At 39.9% G+C, this 23,416-nt stretch overlaps 1 protein-coding gene across 2 annotated transcripts in view; it reads left to right on the plus strand.

Annotated features, from left to right (window-relative positions):
* EXOC6B (exocyst complex component 6B) overlaps positions 1-23,416 on the plus strand; it is a 447,723-nt gene that overhangs the window by 178,191 nt on the left and 246,116 nt on the right. For both annotated transcript variants that reach the window (XM_045018685.1, XM_045018686.1), the window contains exon 7: positions 19,396-19,572. In XM_045018685.1, coding sequence (XP_044874620.1) covers positions 19,396-19,572 — 177 coding nt within the window. The remainder of the gene's footprint in view (positions 1-19,395; positions 19,573-23,416) is intronic.

Below are 23,416 nucleotides of genomic sequence, written 5' to 3' on the forward strand. Positions count from 1 at the left end.
ACCCCTCTTCTCTGATCTCTTGAGAGTCCCATTTTAATAGGCTCTGGAGTTTTTGGTTGGTTTACTGACAGAGAACAGTTTATTGCTGATGGTTGCATATTTAGTGTCACTGGGCCATCATCCATTTAAAGTACACTATCTGCAGACCCAACCTGTTGTGAGTTACCAGCCTGAGGAAAAAATCTTTTCACTGAACATCACAAGACAGCTTCATTTTCTACCACCATGATAGGAAAAGACTGATATTTTGATATTCTTTCTCTTTAGTCCTTATTTTATGGACTAATAAATGGCACACATACAGACAGTAAAGACTTGATACTCACTCCTAGGTTTTCTCGTAACAAAATATTCTGCAATTTGTACAGAATCAGCCAGTGGCACGCCAGAGTTAAGGGAAGTAGTTGTGAATGCACTGTCACCAAGGCTAGCAGGAAGAAGAAAAGTTGGTAGTGATTTAGAAACCTGATTCTGAAATTACCCCACTGAAGAATCTCCCACTGAATACTTATGAAACTGCAAGTCTCAAAATCAGTTAACACAGCTCAAAGTCTCCAGAAAAGGTCAATCTCAGTCATGTGATCTGTTGCTTAATATTAGTTGCCGTGGTCATGTATGCAATCATTGTATTCCTGCTAGCAATCTATTCTAAAGTGCTCTGGGGTAGCTTTGGTATGAAAGATGCGACATACAATTTATGTACTGTCACTTTGCTTAGCTAGCTATTGGTGTCTAAATCCTAGGTATTCATATCACAAAATTCACAAGTTGAATCAGTACTAATTAGAATCCTTTTTTGTCAGTCTCAGCAGAAAATAAAACTGTGAATGACTGGTCATGAAAACTGGTGGTCCCTTCCACAAGTCTTTAGGCAATACCACTGCTCATAGTGTACCTATTCACAGGATGTCTGCCTCCTGGGCTGACCAAGGACACTTAACCCTGCCCCTCAGCTTTTCAAATTCATATGTATTTTTATTTCTTTACTGATCAAAGAAATATGACAACTCGTGTGTAGGCTTCCAGAGAAGTGTGAATTGAAGAAGGTTAGGTGCCTGAGAATGACTGTTGGAAAAGTATATGTGAGACAAATAGAGGTTCAAGGAAAATAATGGGCTAATAAGAAAGAATGAACTGACATAACTGTTCCTATAGCTTGCCATCTATGCCTCTCCCGGGAAAACAAGATGAAGTGAAAAGCAAAGAAATTGGTGCAGGAGTCACTTAAAACATAGTTACTTAGCAGTCCTGAGACTCCAGAGTAAGTGGAACATTTGAAAAACGAACGTATTGACAACATGTTGTCTTGATTCATGTCCCAGGGTTAGAATTGACAACATACTTCCCCCACCCCCCATGTAGACTTACATCACTGAAGATGTTCCTATAAACAACATGCTGACGGTCGTGTTTTTGTCTTCTACCACCACCTCATTTTATCCAGATCCCATGTGCGGACCAGATTAATTTTGTGAACAGAAATGTTTTCCTGGAACTTCATGGAGTGCAAAAGAGTTCAGCAGTAAAGTAACAGCCAAATTGTCCTCAGTTTTAAAATGTTGGTGAACCTGTTCCACTTCTGAGTGCTCTGAAGTACGTAGATGGACTTGGGATTTCTATGTTATCCTGAAACAAAGCATGACTAACTAGGCAAACTCAATCTACCTTTTTTACTGATTTAAAGAATGTTCATAGGTATTGGGAAAGGCCTTTATAACTGGTGGTGAGTTGATGTCTAGCAAGAACTCATTTTTCTCCTCATTCCAAAAAGATGGTGGTGATATGGTATTATCCTTTCAGCATCCCTCCCCGGTTTTTGTCCCAGGAAATTTCTTCTTACCTTTAACTTGTTCTGATACAATAACAGAATGGATCACCAAAGCTTTCTCTAGGCCAAATCCACACCTTGAGAAAAGCAAGTGCAAGCCATTAATGCCAGTTACAGGTGCAACTGCTTAAACCATGTCTAAATGTGACCTTCCAACTTCCCCTGTTAACACTGTGTTGTGATGCTTTGATTTATTTTTTTTTAATGTTTTTTTTGTTTTGTTTTCTTATTTATCAACACTGGTGGACTTCCCTGTGAAAGAATTGAGGGTAAATGCCCCCACTACCTTTCAAAATACTATCCAGCAGTATAGAATCCAGCACCTGCGTGTTAGACATGTACAGCTGGGCTGCACATGTGCCAGTTGCTAAAAGGGTAGCTACTGGAGGGGACTAAGGGAGGGTCCACAGCACAGCTGAAAGACACTGGTTTTTATAGTATATAAATTAAAATTGGAAGGAGGGGAGGAAAAAGGGTGAGAGATTTGTCTTGTGGCTCTTTTAGAGTTATGCTTTTGTCGTTATTGCATCTATAATATGCAGGTTCCTTTATTTGTTTCCATAAAATTAGCTAGTAAATTTGAAATGGAAAAAAGTTAGTAATAGGAACCATGGTATCTTTGCCAATCATGAAACATTACTATATACAATGAAATGTAGTTAAGGGCATTATTCCCACTAATGTGTTTTATAGCTGAGTACCACATGTAGAAGCGTTATAAAATTTTTACTATAGAGAAGTCCAAGGAGATGCTAATTTTAAAGTTGCATTTTCTGTGAAAGCTATTGTTGATTTTGGCTACAGTGGTGTTATATCTGTGGTGGTCGCAGGATATCAGAGAGACAAGGCGGGAGAGGTAATACCTTTTCTTGGACCAACTTCTGTTGGTGAGAGACCAGCTTTTGAGCGTTACAGAGTTCTGCTTCTGAAGAAATACTCCCATTGACTTCAGTAGGGCCAGGATTTCACCCATGAAGGCAAAAGCACATAGGGTGCTGAATGATTGGCCTAAGATCATAGAATCATAGAATATTAGGGTTGGAAGAGACCTCAGGAGGTCATCTAGTCTAATCCCCTTCTCAAAGCAGGTCCAACACCAACTAAATCATCTCAGCCAAGGCTTTGTCAAGCCAGGCCTTAAAAACCTCTGAGGATGGAGATTCCACCATCTCCTGGGTAACCCATTCCAGTGCTTCACCACCCTTCTAGTGAAATAGTTTTTTCTAATATCCAACGTAGACCTCCCCCACTGCATCTTGATACCATTGCTTCTTGTTCTGTCATCTGTCACCACTGAGAACAGCCTAGCTCCATGCTCTTTGGAACCCCCCTTTGAGGTAGTTGAAGGCTGCTATCAAATCCCCCCTCACTCTTCTCTTCTGCAGACTAAATAACCCCAGTTCCCTCAGATGTCCGAGTGAGCCAGTGATATAGTGGGAAATAGACCCCTCATCTCCGAAACTCCAGTCCCTTTGCTGACCACTAGGTAACATGGCCTTCCATCTCACTAAGTAATGCCAATTTATATTTAAAACTATAGATTTGGAAGTTAAAGTCAAATTTAGACTAAAATTAATGATACAGACAAGGCGGGTGAAGCAATATCTTTTTTGTCCGAACTTCTGTTGGTGGGAGAGACAAGCTCTGTGTAGCTCGGAAGCTTGTCTCTTTCACCAGCATAAGTTTGAGATTCTTGGGTGAAAGGTACTATGTAAATGCCAAGTATTATTAACTATAGCGTGATTATACAGCACATGAGGTGTCTGCCACTTATAAAGGACACTGAAAGACAGGGTCTTCTTGAGGAACTTAGTCTAACTCAGGCAAGCATGATACACAAGATGAGCAGTTCAGTGGGAGATGGTGTAGTGATCATTGAGGGATCAGTATATTGGAAGGCTTCCTGAATGTGGCTTTTAAGGAAGGAAGGTTTAGATTTTGGGAGACTAAAGCCTGTGCATTCTGTGCAAAGGGGGTACATAGGTGCTGGAACTAGAGGTGCTGGTGGTGAGACTGCACCCCCTGGCTTGAAGTGGTTTCCATTATATACAGGGTTTACTGTTTGGTTGAATGGCTGTCAGCACCCCCACTATATAAATTGTTCCAGCATCCTGAGGGGGCAGTGTAAGATTCTGAGCCATTTGAGTTAATCTTGGAAGTGTGCATGCAAGGGGTACCAAAAAAACCAAAACTTACTTTTCTTGTTTCATATATTGTCCTCTGAAGATTTTCTTCAATAGCATCAAACATGAAACTGTTTTGATGATCAAATTAGGTTTTAAATTTAATTCTTTAAATCTAAACCATTGTCTGAGCTTTACAAATGTGAAAAACAAAACGAAAAACCACACCACATCTGAAACGAATTGTCTTTTTTCCCCTCTTTTATATAATTTTTTTAATGCAGATCTTTTTTCTTGTGAAATGTAAGTTTTGAAAAATGCTTCCAGGCTGAGTTCCTGCCCTCTATGCCATATTCTACCATGAAGGGATTGTACTGCTAATTTATAAATGCTTTATGATGATGTCGTTGAATTCAAGTGAAATTCAACAGAAAACCAGTCTCCACTGGGTTCAGATGGTTACATGGTGTCCGCAGTTAGTTAGGCTACTGCAGTACATCAACCAGTCAAAACCATAGTGAATGAGTGACTTGAACCCTTTTTGGGGCATACACATCAGCCAAAATTTTCAAAACCAGTGTCCCAGAATGACGTTTCTGAATCCCTAATATAAACAGCCGGACTTTCAGAAGTGCTGAGCACTCAAAATAAGAATGGCCATACTGGGTCAGACCAGTATCCTGTCTTCTGACAGTGGCCAATGCCAGGAGCATCAGAGGGAATGAACAGACCAGGATAACTATCAAGTGATGCATCCCCTTTCACCCACTCCCAGCTTCTGGCAGTCAGAGGCTAGGGACACCCAGAGGATGGGGTTGCGTCCCCGACCATCTTATAGATTCATAGATTCATAGACTCTAGGACTGGAAGGGACCTCGAGAGGTCATCGAGTCCAGTCCCCTGCTCTCATGGCAGGACCAAATACAGTCTAGACCATCCCTGATAGACATTTATCTAACCTACTCTTAAATATCTCCAGAGATGGAGATTCTACAACCGCCCTAGGCAATTTATTCCAGTGTTTAACCACCCTGACAGTTAGAAACTTTTTCCTAATGTCCAACCTAAACCTCCCTTGCTGCAGTTTAAGCCCATTGCTTCTTGTTCTATCCTTAGAGGCTAAGGTGAACAAGTTTTCTCCCTCCTCCTGATGACACCCTTGTAGTTACCGGAAAACTGCTATCATGTCCCCTCTCAGACTTCTCTTTTCCAAACTAAACAAACCCAATTCTTTCAGCCTTCCTTCGTAGATCATGTTCTCAAGACCTTTAATCATTCTTGTTGCTCTTCTCTGGACCCTCTCCAATTTCTCCACATCTTTCTTGAAATGCGGTGCCCAGAACTGGACACAATACTCCAGTTGAGGCCTAACCAGCGCAGAGTAGAGCGGAAGAATGACTTCTCGTGTCTTGCTCACAACACACCTGTTAATGCATCTCAGAATCACGTTTGCTTTTTTTGCAACAGCATCACACTGTTGACTCATATTTAGCTTGTGGTCCACTATAACCCCTAGATCCCTTTCTGCCGTACTCCTTCCTAGACAGTCTCTTCCCATTCTGTATATGTGAAACTGATTGTTCCTTCCTAAGTGGAGCACTTTGCATTTGTCTTTATTAAACTTCATCCGGTTTACCTCAGACCATTTCTCCAATTTGTCCAGATCATTTTGAATTATTACCCTGTCCTCCAAAGCAGTTGCAATCCCTCCCAGTTTGGTATCATCTGCAAACTTAATAAGCTTACTTTCTATGCCAACGTCTAAGTCGTTGATGAAGATATTGAATAGAGCCGGTCCCAAAACAGACCCCTGCGGAACCCCACTTGTTATACCTTTCCAGCAGGATTGGGAACCATTAATAACTACTCTGAGTACGGTTATACAGCCAGTTATGCACCCACCTTATAGTAGCCCCATCTAAATTGTATTTGCCTAGTGTATCGATAAGAATATCATGCGAGACCGTTTCAAATGCCTTACTAAAGTCTAGGTATAGCACATCCATCGGTTCTCCCTTATCCACAAGACTCGTTATCCTATCAAAGAAAGCTATCAGATTGATTTGACACGATTTGTTCCTTACAAGTCCATGCTGGCTATTCCCTATCACCTTACCACCTTCCAAGTGTTTGCAGATGATTTCCTTAATTACTTGCTCCATTATCTTCCCTGGCACAGAAGTTAAACTAACTGGTCTGTAGTTTCCTGGGTTGTTTTTCTGGGCTAGTAGACATTGCTGGACCTATCCTCCATGAAATTATCTAATTCTTTTTTGAACCCGGTTATACTTTTGGCCTTCACAACATCCCCTGGCAATGAGTTCCACAGGTTGACTGTACGTTTTGTGAAGAAGTACTTACTTTTGTATGTTTAAAACATGGTGCCACTCACAAATATCACTGAAGCTATTCAGAGGCTAAAAGCACTCAGGAGATTTGAAAAACAGGCTACTTTTATTTACGTGCTGAAAGATGAGTTAGGAAAATGGCTAGATACACTGGTTTGAAAATGTGTGTTCACCTATAAAGGACCTAGCACACTATTGGCATTACAAAAATTCTATAGCTTTATTGTACACATTGGTCACAAACTGGGAGGGTGCAACACATCCAAGCTAGCACTGCTCTTTGCTATGAAGACTGACTATACCAAGTTCTAAATACTCAATCTTGGGCTGTCACAGCTTAACCCAAACCCTACTTCACCATTAGTCCTGTACAGGTAATGAATAATAACTACATTTAAAAAAAAACCCAGTAAGTGATATGGTAATATCTTGTAGTTAGTGAATGCAATATGTGATTAATCTGTAGAGATTTATTTCTTTTATGCATAGTCATGTTCTCATGAGTTTTAAGCTGTTTTTATGAACTAGAAATGCATATAATACTTTGTTCAGACTGTATTATTCTTTTTTTAATCTTTTAAATAGCACTAGCAGGAAACAGCCAAGTTTGACTGAGACAACCAAAATAGCTAAAACACATTATGCCTCAGTGCTGCAAAATGGCGTTTCTTAATTCCTATTAAGGCCCCTTAGCTTTCAAAAGAACAGAGTGCTCACAAATAGCATGGAAGTCATGTGGGATCTGAAAGTACTCAGGAGACTTGAAAATTAGGCTATTTTATTTAGATGCCTAAATTTAGAAGAGTTAGCTGTAATACCAATGATTGAAATGGCTGCATGTAATGGTTTAAAAAGTACTTCAAAAAAGCCTGTTATAGTCCTAGCACAAGTAAAAAAAAATGGCCAAATGTAACATCATGTTTTTGGGCTGGGACTAATTTCTTGTTTTAGCCAAAATGGAGGTATTGGCAAGATCAGTAGCTAGAATACTTGTGAGATAGGATCTTACTCATTGTTAGGATCTCAGTACAGTATTTTAATTCTATCAGTTTGCTATCAGTGTATACTGCATTTGCAATTGTACTATTCTCATGACAGTCTGGATTATTTGAGGTGGGACAAGAAGGGGATTTAACTTGACACAGTAGAATTGTAAAATAGATTGGATTCGGCCCAGCCTCTGATCTGATCTGCTTTATATTTTGTATATTTCTCTCATATTTTAATACTCCACAAAACTAAACATCGGGAGTGAAATCCTGGCTCCATTGAAATTAATGGCAAAATTCCCACTGGCTTCAGTGGAGCCAGGCTTTCAATCCAGATGAGTAGAAACTTTTCATGTTGAGGTGTTTTGGTAGAAGATTTCAGTCACATTGTTGATGGTACAAGTTCTAATATTTTAATGAAATGTTTGCGACTTGAAAAGGAAAGTAACTACTCATCTAGACAAGAAAATAAATCAGATATATAATAGCCTTTAAAATCTCTTCAGGATTAAAGAGTTAACTTTTCAGGACAGGAATTATGTTGTCTTATATTTATGAAGACCTAGGCACACTTATGGCATTGTCGAAATAATTAAATATAATTCTCTAGACTGTTTCCAAATTAGCCTGTAGAGGGCAGAGCATGTTCAGTAAATAACTCTGGCATTTACATTTTGTAATTCTTAATGAGAATTGTTGAAACTTGTGGTAGAGGGTGAACTGTACATATATTTTTAATGTGAATAGCTCCGGTTAATTCTTCAACAAGTGTTAAAAGTTTTGAATGAGGAGAAATTATGATAAATTTGAAGTTAATTTACAAGGGCAGTTTGAGTTAATTTCAAGTCTTGAGTTATCCACGTGTATTCACAATGTTGCATAATTAAAATACCTTAATATTTGAAGTACAAATGATATACTCAATAACAAACTTAGAGAAAAAGTTTCTCTTAGAAACATCCTTTGATATGACAGACAGTTGTCCAGAATGTTGAGTGTACAAATACGTTCTTGGAGAGACTGTTTTTTGAAAGTTTAAATGACTGGATAGTTTGGAGAGAGTATGGGTTTGTGCTGTGTAATGCAGTAATCATTGCGAATGCTCTGCCATTTTTCCTCCCAGTGTTCCTTCTCAGAAAGCCCAATTATTTAAACTTTCAGAATGATTGCTTAGAAAATAGGTGTCTAACAGGATATTTTACCGTTCATTTAAAAATCTTAGTGGATTTTAAGTGAAAAGAAATGAGCCAAACAAAAATTAAATGCTCTCAGATAGCTTCATATAGCTGCTTCTACGTGAAAATTTTTTTAAATGAAAAAACATAATATGCCACTCAACATCCCTTGTAGTCAGCCTGCTCCTTATTTCCCTCATTATTTTTCTTCCTCTGTATTTTTAATTCATTTTTTCCAAATTATGGCTATTGTAGCAATTAGGGAATAGTTATTGTAACCAAAAGTTTGTCATGCCTAAAGAGAAGTGCGAGATTTATTATTACCCTGGTTGTCATCTCCTTTGTATACAATATTTTTTTCACCTCAGATAAGCGTAATACAAAATCTGAGTTATAAACCTCTTCCGTAGATTCATAGAGTTGAAGGCCAGAAGGGACTATTAGATAATTGAGTATGACCTCCTGCATAACACAGGCCATTGTTTCACCTATTAACCCCCAGTAACTTGTTTGGCTAACATTTATCTTCCAGAAAGACATCCAGTTTTGATGTGAAGACAGTAAGAAGTGGATTGACACACAGCTGAAGCTTGCATTTGACATTATATGATTTGAGGCTGAAAGCACTGAGAATGAGTCCAATTAGCAAAAGAATATGCATAAACAGTCTGAAGTGCAGACTTAGAGGGGACATAACAGTTCTCAAATACTTGTAAAAGGTTGTTACAAGGAGGAGGAAGAAAAATTATTCTCCTTACCTCTGAGGATAGGACAAGATGCAATGGGCTTAAATTGCAGCAAGGGTGGTTAAGCACTGGAATAAATTGCCTAGGGAGGTTGTGGAATCTCCATCACTGGAGATTTTTAAGAGCAGGTTAGACCAACACCTGTCGAGGGTGGTCTAGATAATACTTAGTCCTGCCATGAGTGCAGGAGACTGGGCTAGATGACTCTCGAGGTCCCTTCCAGTCCTATGATTCTAAGATTCTGTGCAAATAGGGCACTAGGAGCTGTTAATGGGCTTGACACTGGGAAAGTGCCTCAGCTGGGCAATTCATGGAGCTGGTGAACCACTAATGCTGAGGTGAGGGAAAGACGTTAACAAGGTTATACCAGGAGCCATTAGTGAGTATGTATCCTGCAAAAGTTTGAATTCTCATGGTGTGAGGCCAGAAGAGATCATCATCCATCCTTTTGGCTAAATTTCATAGTAGCTTGCAGATTGCTTTGATGCATCTGAAAACCAGCTATGGAACCTGTTCTCAGATCATCACATAAGATCTCTGACACAAAATCTAGAGTCTATGAGAACTTTTACTTAACTATGCTGAAGAATGTCTCCCTCCCAGAACTTCCGTGCTCACTTATCAAACTTGTAGACTGCCTTGGGGAAAGGCCAGACAATATCTCATGCATTTTGTGCATGACTTTACTTCTCAAGGCATCATCCTTGAATAGTTCTCATATCCAGACATATCTTTCTCTGCCCCAGGATAATCAGGACTGTCCAAGAGAGGCGTGCAAAATATTGTCTTCAGCCAGTTTCTCAGACTTTTTTTTTTAAAGAAAGAACAAAACCCAGACTGACACATGGAAACAAAAACAGGATCTTGAAAGGAAACTTATCTGTGAAGTCCTAGACAAGGCACACAGAGGGTGTTCGAAGCATAGCAGTTTTGAAGATCTCAGAGAAAAGGCAGCTTTAAAAAAAAAACCCCAGCAAAACCAGTAGTGGCCAAGATATGAGAAAAACTTAACAAATAGCAAAACATTTTTTGAGGGCTGGAGTAGTTTATCGAAATAACCACAGAGCAAAGGCCTGGGAACTGCTGAGTTCTAAATCTGGCTTTTTCACAGACTTGCTTTGTGCCCTTGGATGAGTCACTCAACCTCTGTGCCTTCATACACCCAATTTGCAAGTGGAGATATCTACACAGAGTACAGTAGAAACTCAGCGTTACGAACACTTTGGGAATGTAGGTTGTTCATAACTCTGAACAAAATCTTATGGTAGTTCTTTCAAAAGTTTACAATTGCTAAATAGTGGTAACTTTAATGGAAAACCCATAAGTTGTACTAACAATCCTAAAGAAAGATGATTGAGGCAGGAGTAATTCTTACCAGTGTGGGCTGGCACATACCATTTCCAGTGGAACTGCCTAAAGACTCTGAATGTTGAGGTTTAAGGATTTCAGTCTCAAGAGCACTGCTCCAAGAGTTGGGATTCTCTTCTAATACTAACTTTGGAGAAATAAATTGCCTTGGTCATACTTTGGCTGCCTGCTGCTAAGTTTCAGTGTCTAGGTGTAGTCACCGTATAATATGAGTGTTTAGACCACAGCAAGACTTAAGGATTGTAGAAGGGAGGCAGTGTGTTTCCTCAGTAGCCTTTTAAAGGGAGAGTTTCAGCCTTTGAATTTAGATTTTACTGTATTGCCCTCAGTCTCTGAAGAACAGACCTCCTGTCTGGAGCTTTTCTTTTTAACAGTTCTAATAAAAAAGGCTTTTACATTTGTCCCATCAGGAGCACATTTAAACACAGAAATACTTACAAGGCTGTTGATAGCTCCTTATGGAGAAGAAAGCGCTTAACCCATCCTTGCTTCTCTATCTCTACGTAAAAACATAAGAACGGCCATAATTGGTCAGACCAATGGTCCATCTGGCCTAGTATTCTGTTTTCCACCAGTGGCCAATGCCAGGTGCCCCAGAGGGAATGAATAGAACAGGGAATCATCAAGTGATCCATCCCCTGTCGCCCAATCCCAGCTTCTGGCAAACAGAGGCTAGGGACACCATCCCTGCCCATCCTGGCTCACAGCCATTGATGGACCTGTCCTCCATGAATTTAACTAGTTCTTTTTTGAACCTTGTTATAGTTTTAGCCTTCACAACATCCTCTGGCAAAGAGTTCCACAGGTTGACTGTGAATTGTGTGAAGAAATACTTCCTTTTTGTTTGTTTTAGACCTGCTGCCTTTTAATTGCATTTGGTGACCCCTAAATCTTGTGTTATGAGGAGTAAATAACACCTCCTTATTTACTTTCTCCACACCAGTCATGATTTTATAGACCTCTATCATATCCCCCCTCAGTCGTCTCTTTTCTAAGCTGAAAAGTCCCAGTTTTATTAATCTCTCCTAATTCAGAAGCTGTTCCATGCCCCTATTCTGGCACAAGTTAACCATTTTTTATGTGAAAGGAATAATTGAGCTGGTTACCATTTTTTTGCTGAGATTATCTAGTTGCTCTTATTATTTTTATGTATTGATTCTTCTGATGAATTTAACTGGGACTGAGATACAGGAAAAACGTGTTCACATATGTCTTGAGCCATAATTAAATCTCAGCAAAGACGTGCATTTTTGCATGCTCTGTGTTCTATGAAAAGACAGTACTAACAATTGCTGCAGAGTAAACGGTATTGCAGGGAGCAGGAGACTTCATCAGCTGTTTATGCTCAGAAACATCTTTGATTATGAACTTTGAAATTGTTAGTGGTGATTAACGTTCATAGTTATTTGACTGAGCACTCTGCTATTTTGCTTTGGGTAATAAGGAAACGATGAGAGGTTTGGGGATTAAAAAAAAAATCAAAGATCTGAATATTGACATTGTCAGGATATTTTCTCGAGCAACCAAATTCTATTCCTGTTAAATCGTATGTCTGAGAAACCTGATAAAGCATTGCATCCACTACTGTTTTGGGTCTGCTCATTTATGCAGAAAACTAATTCTAATTCTCCGCTCCTCTATTCCTTCTGCGTATATATGATAAACATACATAACATTAGCCTGGTTACTTCTGATACACACATTCAGGTGGCTCGTTCTTGGGGTTAGATCAGCAGTGGGAATAAATCTCCATTGCTGCTATGAGAAAGGACTCATTTTTAAAAACCTGTTTTTCTTTAAGCCCTATTCTGTATTGACCTATAGTACTTGATTGCTTCTCCTGGCTGCAAGTTTATCATTTTAGTATAGGATATATTCTGTGTGGACTACAGCTAGTAATTGAGTGAATCTTTATTAGAATCATTCTCTCCACTTACTGTACTATAGTGGTGTCCCAGAAAACAAGTTAGCAGTATTCAGTGGTTATAAAGAGCTTTAAATGTTCATAACCCTGACTAACTTAAACTAGTTAATCCTTCTAACACCCTATGAGGATATATGTAGTAGTAACCATATTTTATACCTGGGTAAGATGAGGCAGAGCGAGGTTAAAACACTTGCCCAAGGGTATGAAGGATGTAAGTAACAGAGCTATGAAAAGAACTCAAGAATTCCTGGTTGTCAGTTTCATGCTTGATCCAGTAAGTCTACGTTATCACACGAAGAGTGCACATTTATTACACCATACTTGAATCAGCGTCACAATCTCGATTTCAGCAATGGGGGTGGGTGAGGGTGTGGTGGTCACGTTACTGGGGAGAGGAGAGTGGGAACTTGCAGGAGACTCTCTCCAATATTTCAATGTTAACACCAAGGACAGTGTTCTCTCTTCAGAGGTTTAGGGTTTTCAAACTTTTTCTTAAGACCAAGCATCAAGTAAAAATCACGTTCTTGGGCCCCATTTCCTGCACTGATGGTGAACTTTGTCAGATTTACTTTGGACAAATTGCGCTCCATGATAACCAGTTAGCACCGAGAAAGCAGATAAGCAAAAACTCTTAGCGTCCTGACAAGTGACTGGATTTTGGTTGAAACTTAACAGAAGTTGTGTTGAGTTTACACCTTGCAGTAATAATACACGCTTTGATCTGATCTGAGAGTGATTTTATAACTTTCAAATGGTTCTTTGGCAGAGAGCCAGCCACATTGTCATTTTTTATTAACTTTCTTTTTTCTTCCCCTGTAGCTAGTCTGCTTTTTTAATATTGTTTTAAGGAATATGTATTCCATTCCTAGGGATATTCTTTAAAGTTCTACATCTCAGTCCATTAGAGCAGTCTATAAAACAATCACAGCAGCAAATGTTCAGTAACTAATCAAAACCACTAAAGCTAACCACAACAATACTTCAGCCATGTTTAAATAATAAATCATTCTTTGCTGGGCCATATCTACTATCTCCTCAGGAAAGAGCTAATTAGATTCTTTATTTTAAAGTAAACATTGTCAGTTTCATTGATGGGTGGAAGCAATGGGAGTGAAGATGAGGCACATGCGTTGCCCTCAGCACTGGCAAATCAATACAAAAAAATGTGTGTTGCTGTTTAAAACGGTTAGTTCCTAAAGTTGCTGATATATTTGAAAAGGAAAACGTTCTAGGGCCTTGTCAGGCAAAGAATAAAGGAATGCATGGCCTGGCACGTAGCATGTCCCTACCCATTGGTTCGTTGTAAATCTCCCAGGTAGTTACACTTACCTGCAGTCTTACTCTTCATGGGAGTTTGATCTGGAAACTAAAAGTACAAGGCTGGACTCCAGAATGTGAAGACTTGTATATGAACTGTTAGTTAAGGGTGATCTTTGTGTGTGTGTGTGTTGGGGGGTGGGAGGGGGAACTATCCTTTTCCTTTTACAGCTTCATTGAGAATTTAGCACTACCCGACACTGCTCTACTCTGGCTGGGAGATGTCACCTGTAAATATTTGTGGACGTGGAGAAATAGCCAAGAATGGCAATTGCAGAATAGCTGACCACTTTGGAAGTGATTTAAGCAAAGCTGCGAAAAGGAAATCAGTGCGGAATGAGTGTGTCCATATTGGGATTTAGTGAGGAATAGTGCTTTGTGCTTTAAATTCACACCCAAGCTTATTTGGCAATAGCTTCCCAGTGTAGACAAGCACTAAGAATGGGAAGATAGCTTATTTTCCTTGTCTTTTCAATCTGTGATCTCTCTCAACCTACCAACAAGGAGGACTGTTAGTGTCAGTTGTGAGAGTGTTTTTTAGTTAGCTGGACACTTGCCAACTGTGGAACTGAACAGAAACCTCCAACCTGTTTCAGACCATAGACCAGTGACTAGCCATCTGATGGTTAACACATTTAGGTCATTAGTGACCTAGATTTGATCCTGCTACCTAGGGGCGGTAGGCTCTGTATCCCATTACCCGAGCCATCCAGTTCCCACCTCCCCCAACAGGTGCTCTTTTTAGAAGGACTGGGGTTTGCCTGATCAGGTCAGTTGCACAGCTGTTGGTAAGCACAAATGAAATTGGCCTGCCCCTGCACCAGCCTTGCGAGCAGATGAAAATGACTGTGCTTAAAGGGAATTTAAACTACGTGGATTGTTAAATTTAATGTGCGTTGTGAACAGACATTTGTTTCTTAACCTCCCTCTCTTTTATTGTCACATTAAGCAGAGAGTACAGAGATTGATAGTTCTGTGTAATAGAGGCAGTTTTACAGAATAATAGAAAAACGCACTTGCTTTCATGTAAACCACACCAAAAGGTAAGGGTTTTTTTTGAGGGCCCCCCGCCTTGGCCCTAGGCCAATTTTCAGAGGTCATGCTGGAGTGTCGCTTATGCTTTGATGTGGTTTCTAACGTGTGCCTCTTCATTGGGCTCCCTACAGATGCCTTTATGTGAAACAGAGCATTAAAATCCAAATGTGCCTCTGATGCAGGTCATTTTTCTTCCTTTATGTGCAGTGTCAAACATATTGTACAGCTTTCTCCCTGCCAGAGCCCAGGAAGGGTATGTGCTCACGCGTGTGCATGTGTGTATAAGGTGCGGGCAGCAGCGGAGTTCCTTGGCAGTTAAGCTCACACTCCTCCATAGCAGCTTCCTCTGGGCCTCTCCCTGGTTTTCTCTCACGCAAGGTGAAACTGAAACCTTGGTGACTTCACTCAAGTTTGCAGAAGTTAAAGAAAATTTGATATTTCTCACTTACAGGTCACTTCAGTCCAATTTGTGTCTTGCCAAGATAAAAAAACCCCACAGAGACACAAAGCAAATAATTTTTTTTTTCTGGCATGTACTTTACAGAGCTCGAGTGTAACATCTAGATTACAGACCTAAGAGAATCTGTTTCTTTTAGGATCTGAGCATTGTGAACTAATTCTCAACTTCGTTTTAGCATTTCTATAAGAATGCCTTTAACATAGCTGAAATGCAAGCTAACATAGCATCAGATCAGTGTTTTAGCAAGACCAAGCGCTATAGCAATACAGGGAATGTACTTCATAGTGATCAGCTATGGCTGTGTTGCTTTCATTAGGTGTAATGTAGGGGGTCTCAAACTGGGGGTCAGGACCCCTTAGGGGTCATGAGGTTATTACATGGAGGGTCACGAGCTGTCAGCCTCCACCCCAAACCCTGCTTTGCCTCCAGCAATTATAATGGTGTTAAATATACAAAAAAGTGTTTTTAATTTATAAGGGGGGTCGTATTCAGAGGCTTGCTATGTGAAAGGGGTCACCAGTACATTACACCAGTGGTTCTCAAACTTTTGTATGTGGTGGTTTTTGTTTTCTTGGTGTAAGTAAAGGACGTAAGAGTTAGTCCTTTAGGAAATGTAGCACGGGATAGCTTTTTCTTTTTATTATCAGAGACTTGTGTGTAATTCATAAAAGCATACAGCTCCTTCTTACATGACGAGATGCTCATAGTCGTCATGGGAATCCCTCTAACTGCCTTTCATGGATCTGCACTGGTAGAACAGAGAATACAAGGAGAAATACTCTTTAATAAAGATTGGCCTGAACTAAAACCACATTAAGAACCTCAGAGCTGGGTTTGGATTTGAATTCATTGCTGAAATTCCTTTTTCTCTAGTAGGCCGAACCCAAACAACCTGAACTTCAGGAAAGCTAGAGTTCAGCTCTGGATTCAGAACGCCCAGGTTTAGGAATAATCAGGTCTGTGGTGTTTGGCGGCTCTTGTTAGAGACACAATGTTTGGCTGTGGGATTTTGGTTCAGACCTGTCTAGGATTCACTAATTAACAAATATGCTTTGCACAGAAACAAAAATAATCAATACCTGCACTCTGTCCAAATAAAAATAAAATTCACCTACAAGTGGTGCACCGTGGGAGGGAATATCACATTATCTCTGTTGAGAGAGATTTTGAGTAATATGCCCTCTCTTGCCATTAATTCTGAATTTCAGCTTCACATGCTAAAACCTATTGAATACTTTTAAAGCTTAGAGGGTGAAAGTACAAACTCGTTTACCTCCAGCATGCTCACTCCGTTGAGTTATTTTTCCCTCTCTCCCATGGCCAATGTTACTACTTTATTTCCTATACAATTTTTCTTTGAACCACCCATTTTAGGATCTTTTAAAGACTAATGTTTCTTTGTATTGGGAGAACATTTTGCTTATACTCTTTTGAGAAAGGGCAAGAGGAAAAATGATTCTATAAACCTGGGAGATTTTCATAGACACCTTAGGCTTGAATTTGGTATCATTTACGTTATGTTCACTTTATAACTTCGTTCACTTCAGATGAGTTGCGTTGGCCTGAATCGGCGTATGTGAGAGCAGAAACAAGTCCAGGATCTTTCTTGCTTGAACGCTGGAAAGAACAAAAGCTTATTCCCTTTTTGAGTCCTAATCCTTGGTATAGGATGTTGCAATACGTTTATATAGAGTGGAGCTTCTGGAGTTAGAGACTCTGGTGCAGAATTTGCCACTCTGTTTCCCAGTTGTTCATCATGTTTGAAGTGTCACAATGACCAGGAAGATTTCTCTTGTGCAATGCTAATGAACAGACTTTTTGCCTGGGACAGTCTTGCTAAAATCTCTCATTGAGCCTCATTCTTAGGTCTCTTTAGAATAGTCTCTCTGCTGTTTGTTGCTCATCTCAGCCCAGTCATTATTTTCTCTTCTCATTGAAGCTTAACCTAATTATTTTTTTCTGCTGCTTTCCAGCCACTAGAGGTCAAGATTGTGCTACTGCACAGTACAATAAGTAGCTCCCAGGCATTTAGCATTAAACTCCATCATTCTACTTTCATACGCAATGATGTTTAGTGCCAACGGTGATTATTTTTTTTAAATCCTTTGATTTGAATGGTTGTATTTATCTATTAAGAATGAGTAGATTGTGTTACATATATGTACATCATAAAAGTATGTCAGTCTTGTGACATAAAGCAGATCTTGGTGTATTTTGTGCATCAAATATAAAGTAATGTAGCATGTGACTATATGGGCTTTAAAGATTCTTATCTCTCTAATATGGATAAATAACCCTATTTCTGATTGTGGCAAATTTCTGCACAACCAGGCGTTAAAAAGGAGCTTACGTTAAAGAGATGCTGTCAAAATAAAAATCATACTTTAAAAACAAATTTCTTACTTGTGATATTGACACCTTAGATGTTTAAAAGCAAAAAATTTAAACCCCTAATTTACTTTTCACTATTTACATAGTTTGTTTGCTGCCTGATTTTTCTTTCCGTTTGGGCAATGGCAATAGATTAAATTAATCTTTTGGTTTCTAATCATGTTCACTTTCCTGTTTCTCCCAGTATCACATTGCTGCAATGCTCGGTGTTGAAACAGCGCAAGAGAAAGTTTACATCCATGCACTCTTTTACAAAATGCATTCATTAAAGCATATGCCTTCAGATTTGGATTTTGGAAACCTTCTGTTCTCTCCCTCCAGAAACAAAAATAATCTAAATGTCTCCTTTCCCTTCCAATGGCTCTTGCATTAATGTAGAGTGCATATCACTCTTGCTGTCACTAGCAATTGAAACCTTGGTTCTGTGGTCCTCTGTCTCCAGAGTTTCAGTGTATTGAGTTACTCAGAATAAATAAGAGTGCTCTGTTTGCTTCTTACCCATTTGTGATGTGTTGCCAATGGGATTTTCACTGGTTCAGAGAAGCAGTTAAATACTTAGGTATCAGTTGAAATTAAAGGTGGCACAGGGAGTCAGTGCAGATATGAGGTGAATCTGTTTCTGAAAGGGGGAAAACCTGCACTTTAAAGCGGGGGTGGGGGGAAAAGCTTTTTGGAAAGACATTCTGGAGAGTCCAGTATATCTCAACATGTTTTTCATGTTTAGGCAATACTTGATATACTTCTACTTGTAGCAAGATATCAGTCCACATCTATAGCACCAGCTCTTCTACTGCAAGGCAGGGGTTTTTGGGGGGCAGATTAAACAAGGCTTTGCAGTTGTGTATAGGACAGTGTAACACCTATGTATAATCCCAGGTTTGAATTTCAAATTGAAACCCTCTTCCAACACACTTTGGCATTTGGGGCTAGGCAGTTTACCTGTCTCTCACAGATATTACGCTCACTAATAAAAAGAAAATCCATACCCAGTTTCAGGTTAGTAGATGTGTGCTTTTTTGGCATAACATCGTTCCCTAGAAACAAACCTTTGGTTGTAACACTGCCTGCGGATCAAGATCATAGACCCAGATAGCAATTTTCCTGTGAAGGGATCTCTACTGGGTCATCCATTCCAGTCCTGAATCCTGGTTATTATCTCACTGAGAGAATTTCGGTTGAGTACCTTTACAGATCATGTAAATGAACAGTGCACAATTACATTCTCCTGGGGTACCACAAAAATGCTTTCAGGAATCTCTGGGGTCCAGATGTGGAGGGCTTTCTGTTAACATGGGTTGAATAGAGGAACATATCCAACAGTTAAGTCAGCCCTTTAATTTATCCTGTGACAGTCACCACATGGCCTGTGGTCTAATATCTCTCCATCAGTGTTATAAATAGATCAATATGGCAGCTTGATGGGTTTGGAATTGTGATTTGTGAACGGTCATGATATTGTTTGCATTATTACATAATCACCTGCGGTTTTGAAATGAGTCTTCTGCTTATTTGGAATATCTAGGTTAGAAAATATGTTAAATAAATTGTCAGTTCCATCAAGTGTGTGTGGGGGGGCGTTGTTTTGGTTTTTGTCTAATTTGTAGCATTTTCTGAACAATTACATCTTTTGAGCCAAACTAATAAATCATGTATGTCATCAGTAACTTTTAAATCTGCTTTTGTTCTAGGCCCAGCAGCAAAGAAACCTGGATAATATTGTATCTCAGCATCCCAGGATAGGTGGTGGAAAGAAATATAAGAAAGATGTCTGTGCAAGCTCAGATCTGGAGGTGAAAAACACTAGCCCCATGTCTGAACAGGATTCGGGGATCCTGGATGTTGAAGATGAGGATGACGATGAAGAGGTACGCGTATAATATAAAAGCCAGGAGATTGAATAGCTCAGGGGATTGTAAATGGGACATTTCACATCCAGTTTGCCAGCTCATATTTGCCCTACGTTGGTTTTTATCATGGAAGGATGTTTAGTGGACTATATGAAATGAGTAATTGCTTCTCGGTATGGTTCATAGTGAGCTATGGACCACATCCCAGTCGGCAATCCAGCGGAGAGGACAAAAATTAAATGAGAACAGAGTGAACTACCCTTTTCTGTCCTAGAGATGGTTCCTCCAGTCCTTCACTTATTAGGAGTCATAGTCTGATGTCTTCCATGGCCATTTAATTTGAAAGAAGGAAAAAAGTCCATTAAACAGATACTTTGGCCTTTGTGGAATTGTGCTCTGATGTATATATTGGCTGACAATGAAAACACATTTTCTGTGATCAGAGGCTTAAATAACTTGATTATAAAAGTTCTGGTTCATTTAAAAACTTGAGCCACGTAGTAGAATTTTCAATGTTTTGGAATCTCTTGCTGCTTCTTTCTACCTATTAGGAGCCAAATTCTCTGCTGGTGTAGCTCCACTGAAGTTTAATAGTTATTGCCAGTAGAAAATGTAAAATGTATTGCGTAATATACAATCTTTCTGGCCCTTGCTCCTGGAATGCATAATCTCCTGTTGCCTCCCCACCCCTAAGTCCCTGGTTACAGATAATTTAGTGGAGGACTGTGAATGACACAGTAAGTAATAAAATTAAAAACTCTGTTTACTATAAAATAGGTAGTTAAGCAAACAGGCATTCCAAACTAACCATACACTGCACTGGTACTCACATTCTGAGATGAAATGATGTGTTTAGGGATGATCGATCCCTAAATGAGGAGAATGGGTATAATCCTTTCTCTAAGGGATCTTGACAGTGGATGGGCGTGCCTAATCTAAAGTTACCCTGCTACTCTTTTTATAATTAATTACAATATTGCCCCTTAATTAGTTAACGTTGAATCCACCTTTTACCATATCTATATTTCTGTTATCATAATTAAATATTTTCTTTCTCATTGGCTATTTAACATTAAACATAATCTTAATTAGTATCTGCGTAAATACCATACCAATAGCTATCAATCTAGATAGCATTTTCCAAAATATTAACACTTTGACTCAAACACTTGTATAAACCAGATAGGACCAAAACATGTTTACAACATGACCTGGGGTTATGCCCTAACTTATCTCCAGCTTGCTTTTGAATTCTCACTTCACTTTACTCATATTTTACCGGGTCTTGCTTGACTATTTGAAGCTTGCTTTTAGGAGATAATTTTTTGGGCCTACTCACACTTCTGTATAAATATCAGCAAGCACCATATCTTGCATGGCAGCAGCCAGGAAGGAGAACAGAGCCATAGCCCTTTCATAGCAGTGAGAAGGTAGGGTAATACACTGATCTTCAAAGCTGTGGGAAGGTCCTCGGGTTTTTTTTATGTTGCACCAATACTCGATCCCACTGCAAATTAGAAATTGGGCAGAAGTTAAACATAGGGAGAATGAATAGGGAAGGTGCATTTTTAGGAAATGAACACAAACCTGTAAATGTACGCATGATATTTGATTTCCCCCAACCTTCATGTTCTTGAATAGTTGTCTGCGTTCCATGCTGCTGTGGAATGTTCAGTTGGCTGCAGAATAAGACACCAGCGCCCTATAGAAAATGGTTGATATTGCTGAAGAATTTGAGACTAATGTGCCACAATGGGCACAGGACCTGTGCAGCCTACAAATATCTGCAAATTGTAAATATCAAGGAGGGAGAGGAATTACTTAGGAAAGCAAAGCTAGTATTATAGTATCAGGAGACAGGGATGAAATTAAGGAAAAGGAAAATTTAGGCTGAACTTAGAAACTTCTCAACAGTTCGATTTATTATATAGTTGAATAGTCTCTCAGAGGAAGTGGTGGCAGCTCCATTTCTTGGCACATTAAATGCTAGACTGGCAGAACACTAGTAAACCTACAGTAGGGAATAGTCTTGCATTGGCTGAATGATGGATGACTGAAGAGATATTTCATTTCCAGATTCTTAGTAAATAAGCTTTCGTTCCTGGTTTAATGATACCTTTTGGAAGGTAGTTGGTTTAAATTGGCAACAGGACTAATGTCTTTGCAGAAACAAGATTCAGAGCAGAAATGAGTAGTTGCTGTCCTTGGTGATGAAATCAGTAGTGAAACAGACGTGTGTCCAGAGGTAGTGCTAATGAAAATGACAGGAGCTAGGCGCCTTGTCAGAAGCAAGTGAAGAAATAAAGTTTATTCAGTTTGCTTAGAGTCAAAAAGCATGAATATAAAATGCAGCTCCTGTTTGTTGTTTCCTCACTAGCTCCTTGGAGAGAGCACTGTTTTCATCTGGAAGGGAGCACAGTGAGATGAAACCATTAAATGTTCTAGGGAATTGTATGTGAGTAAAATATTAGTACCATGTTCTTCAGTAAGGCCTTAACATTGGCTCCTCAGCCTGCTTGCAGCTTTGGAGACAGTCACACTTGTTAGTCATTGAAAGCCTCTCCTCTTGTAGAGCCCTCTAAGTTTTTCTTGTCTCCACGCTCACAGGCCGGTGGAAATCAGACCACCTGCTGCTGAGTTTAGGGTATTCAGGATTCCGGATTGGATTTTCCAAATTCAGGTCAAACTAATTGGCTGTTTTTAGGGCTAAAAGCCCCAAGGGTGAATAAACAATCCTGGCTTGTTTTGTATGAAGCCACCATCTCCTGATGCACTCTGATGGGTTGTCGCCACCTTGCTTCCTTAAAAAGAAGGAACCATGGCCGACAGGCAGCCAAGGAAATAGGCTTAAAGGAAGATTTTCTCCTCTTGCACTTCTCTTCCTCCACCCTGTGGAGTGCATAGGGGGGCTCTGCATCTTCTGCACCATATCACTTTCTCCCCAGAGAGACTGTTTTAGGCTTACCTCTCCCAAGGAAAAACAGAGCACCACTGACAAAGAAGCCAGGAGAAGTGTCAGACAGCCCTTTCCCATGCAGGGAACAGTAGAGTAAGGGCAGATAGACTAAAGGCCACTGAAACCCTCTGTAGCAGCAGCCCTGGTTCAGCACAAAAGCCAATCCAGGACCTCTAGCTACTCTTTGAAAAGAGACCAACCTGGCAGACACTGATGCAGCCTGGATTAGGACAGTGAGAGGCCTCAGGACTCATCTCCATCCATTCATCCATCTGTCTTCACAGTTAAACAGGGGCGTTTCCCCTTGGGCTTTCCTCAGTGGGGATCTCCCTTCCCTGGGAAGTAGGTCTGGTGGCCAGGACATATTGTGTTGGTGATTTATTCCTCAGAAATGTCCCATGCAGCTGACTCCTAATGTCGTGCTTCAAGACCCTCTGTGAATTACTCAGTCTGGGCTAGATTGAGTATTCTTCACCTTTCTCATTCAGGGTGGGCCCTTTCTGCTCCCAAGGATTATTCTGACTCTTCACCCACATGGGGTGCTCAGTCCAAATAGAGCACATACCTCCCCTCCCCAGCAAAATGTGAACTAATGGCAGAGAGAGAAGTTAGTGCACAAGAGCCTCCCTTCAGTGATCAGATGTGTCCCAGTATAGATAGGAGAGTAAACACCATTCTTCAGTTAGATAAGAGAGAGAGAGCAAGCTCTGCAGACCATATTCAAAAGGGGCAAAGACCTCACACACCCTCACGGTGAATTGGCTTTCTCCAGATTGAAGACATGTCCTGTCCTGTTCTCCCTGTCTCTATTCAAAGGACCTGGTGGCCAAAAAGAGAGGAAAGATGAGATCCCAGATCCTTTAATAGAGAAACAAATCTGGTATGTTTCCTCCCCGCATGCCAATG

Source organism: Mauremys mutica, chromosome 5 (genome assembly GCF_020497125.1).
Source record: "Mauremys mutica isolate MM-2020 ecotype Southern chromosome 5, ASM2049712v1, whole genome shotgun sequence".
Taxonomy (NCBI): Eukaryota; Metazoa; Chordata; order Testudines; family Geoemydidae; genus Mauremys; species Mauremys mutica.